The sequence below is a fragment of the Neomonachus schauinslandi genome, chromosome 4 (genome assembly GCF_002201575.2).
Source record: "Neomonachus schauinslandi chromosome 4, ASM220157v2, whole genome shotgun sequence".
NCBI lineage: Eukaryota > Metazoa > Chordata > Mammalia > Carnivora > Phocidae > Neomonachus > Neomonachus schauinslandi.
Window position 1 is genome coordinate 71095980 of NC_058406.1, and position 3016 is coordinate 71098995.

General features: G+C 35.1%; 1 protein-coding gene across 3 annotated transcripts in view; it reads left to right on the forward strand.

The window, feature by feature from the left end:
• CLCA2 (chloride channel accessory 2) overlaps window positions 1–2600 on the forward strand; it is a 39081-nt gene extending 36481 nt beyond the window's left edge. For all 3 annotated transcript variants that reach the window (XM_021690151.1, XM_021690152.1, XM_021690153.1), the window contains one exon: window positions 2065–2600. In XM_021690151.1, coding sequence (XP_021545826.1) covers window positions 2065–2507 — 443 coding nt within the window. In that variant the 3' untranslated portion in view covers window positions 2508–2600. The remainder of the gene's footprint in view (window positions 1–2064) is intronic.
• The last annotated feature ends 416 nt before the right edge of the window (window positions 2601–3016 follow it).

The following is a 3016-nucleotide window of genomic DNA, read 5'->3' on the forward strand; positions in this document are numbered from 1 at the left end:
TTCTTTCTTTCTTTCTTTCTTTCTTTCTTTCTTTCTTTCTTTCTTTCCTTCCTTCCTTCCTTCCTTCCTTCTTCTTTCTTTTCCCTTCAGAGAGAAAGAGAGAGAGAGCACATGAGAGTGGAGGAAGGGGCAGAGGGAGAAGATAGCCCTATGAGGGACTTGATCCCAGGACCCTGAGATCATGACCTGGGCCAAAGGCAGATGCTCAACTGACTGAGGTAGCCAGGCACCCCGAGAGTTTTGAAATTTTTTAAATACATAGTTTGGTTCACCTTGATTTTGAGGAGGCTTGGTTTTACTTTTGCCTAGGGTTCGTCTATTTCAGTTTTGCTCTTAATCCAGGGCATATCCCTTAATTCTGAAACCCAATCTTTATTCTTAAAGCATGGCTCTTTCAGTGTTTTAGTGGCTATCTTCAGATATTTACCATGATCCTCTAACTTAACAAGACTCACACTCCAAACTCTATACCCTTGGTGAGCATTAGCATAAAACTCTGCTCAGTTTTTCAGCCTTCTAGTTGCTGTTTGTCCCTTAAGCTCTTAATGTTTCACCCATACATGAATAATTAGAAGTCTTCCAATGGTTTGAAAAAAGTTAATGCATAGATTTGGGGTTGGTCCCTCTTTGGCTCCCTCAACTTTTAGCTACTCGGGCAATCCCATACTGTCTTCTGATTTTTCAGATCCAGAAGGTAGTTGGCTTTCCATTCCAGCTATCATATCTGTACAGGAGAGGGAAGTGCTTTAAGAGGAAAAGCTAGGGGCACCTGCGTGGCTCAGTCATTAAGGGTCTGCCTTCAGCTCAGGTCATGATCCCAGGGTCCTGGGATCGAGCCCCACATCGGGTTCCCTGCTCAGTGGAAAGCCTGCTTCTCCCTCTCCCACTCCCCCTGCTTGTGTTCCCTCTCTCACTGTGTCTCTCTCTGTCAAATACATAAATAAAATCTTTAAAAAAAAGTAAGAGGAAAAGCTGTACAAACATGAATCATTCCTACTCTGATTTCCTTCTTTTAAGGATTGTAATGCCTCTGTTTTCTGCCTATTTTTATCTGAATCCAGTGCTTCAATAGCTTTGTGGGTTTTTTGTTGTTTTGTTTTTTGCTTTCTTCGGAGTTCATACATGTTATCTTCTAGAGAGTTAGTCTAAGCCATGTAGCCATTACCAGAACTCAGAACTAAACTTTTACCTTTGACTTAAGTAATGCATATTTTTGTCACTTAACATTTATGCTTATGTCTTACTTAAGAAGCTATTTTCCATGTAGAAGTTTTTCATTTTATGTACTTAAATTTTTTGTTTATGGCTTCTGAATTTTGAGTCTTAATTAGAAGGGCCTTTCCTACTTCAAGGCTATACTGGAATTTATCTATTGTTTCCTACTAAATACTTAATATTTTAATTTTTTACATCAAACTTTTTGATCATTGTGGAGTTTATCTTGAAAAAAATGTTTGTGATATGGATCCAGTTTTATTTTTTACATCATTTTATCCAATTGTCACAACATCATTTATCAAGAAATTTGTATTTTCTCCCATTAATTTTAATTCTACTTCTATCATATACCAAATTCCTGGATGTATTGTGGCCTATTTTTAGGTATTAGTTTATTCATGCACCAGTACTGCAATTTTTAGTTACAGAAGCATTACAGTGTTTTTATATCTGATAGGTTTAGTCCTTCCACATTGCTATTTTTTAGTCTTTATATGGCCAAGCTTGATTATTTATTTTCCATTTAGCTTTACAATAAGCTTGTTAAAATAGAAACTAGAGGCACTTTTAATAGAATTATGTAAAATTTATAAAATAGCTTAGGGAAAAATAACATCTTTATTATGCTGAATCTTCCTATTCAAAAAACAAATAAGTTTTTCCTCTTGTCCAGGTTTCAATATGAGTTCTTACATAGTGTTTTAAAGTTTTGTTCATATGCAATTTTTTGTTATGTTTATTTCTAGGTATTTTGACTTTTTGTTGCTATTCTCATTAGTCATTTCTAATAAACTAGAAAACCTCCCCAAGGGACTTAACCTTTCCATTTATATTTTTTAATTTCAGCTAACAGCTATGAAATAAGAATCAGTAAAAGTTTACAGAATATTCAAGATGACTTTAACAATGCCATTTTAGTGAATGCATCAAAGCTAAATCCTCAGCAAGCTGGCACCAAGGAGGTATTTACATTCTCACCAAGGCTTTTCACAAATGGACCTGACCACCAACCTGATGGAGAGACACAAGAAAGCCACAGAATTTATGTGGCAATACGAGCAATAGATAGGAACTCCTTAAAGTCTGCTGTATCTAACATTGCCCAAGCATCTCTGTTTATTCCCCCAAATTCTGCTCTTATACTTGACAGAGACAATCTTATATTGAAAGGAGTTTTGACAGCAGTGGGTTTGATAGGAATCATTTGCCTCACTATAGTTGTAACACACTGTATTTTAAACAGGAAAAAGAGAGCAGACAAGAAAAAGAATGGAACAAAATTAATATGAACAAATGTACAGGGTACCTTCCTACTTAGATATAAGATCCATGGCCTTTACACTTTACAAAAACATACCAATAAAGTCAAATTAACATCAGAACTATTAAAAATGCTTTGAGTTTTTGTATAAGACAGATCAGATTTTTACATGGTAAACAGACAAAAAAATCTTTTATAATACTCATTTTTGGAAGGAAGTTAGGAAACCCTTAAGCTTTGGTTATGGACAAAATAATAAAAATTATTCTCCAAGATAATTTCTTTAAAAGCAAAGCAAGGGCAAGGGTGAACCAGAGTCAAGAAAAGCTTGTTTTACTGTAGAGGAAAAATAGCCCCAGGTAGAGGAAAGGAGATTGGTATAACTGTCTATATGAAGCAATTGCTTAGTTACTTTGATTAATTTTTATTTCCCCTTATCTTTTCAGAATAGGTTGCTTTCTTATGACTAAAGATCAAGCTGCATTTTATATATGAAGCCCCTATTGTAAAGTTCTTCACCTCTTGCCATTTGGTTAA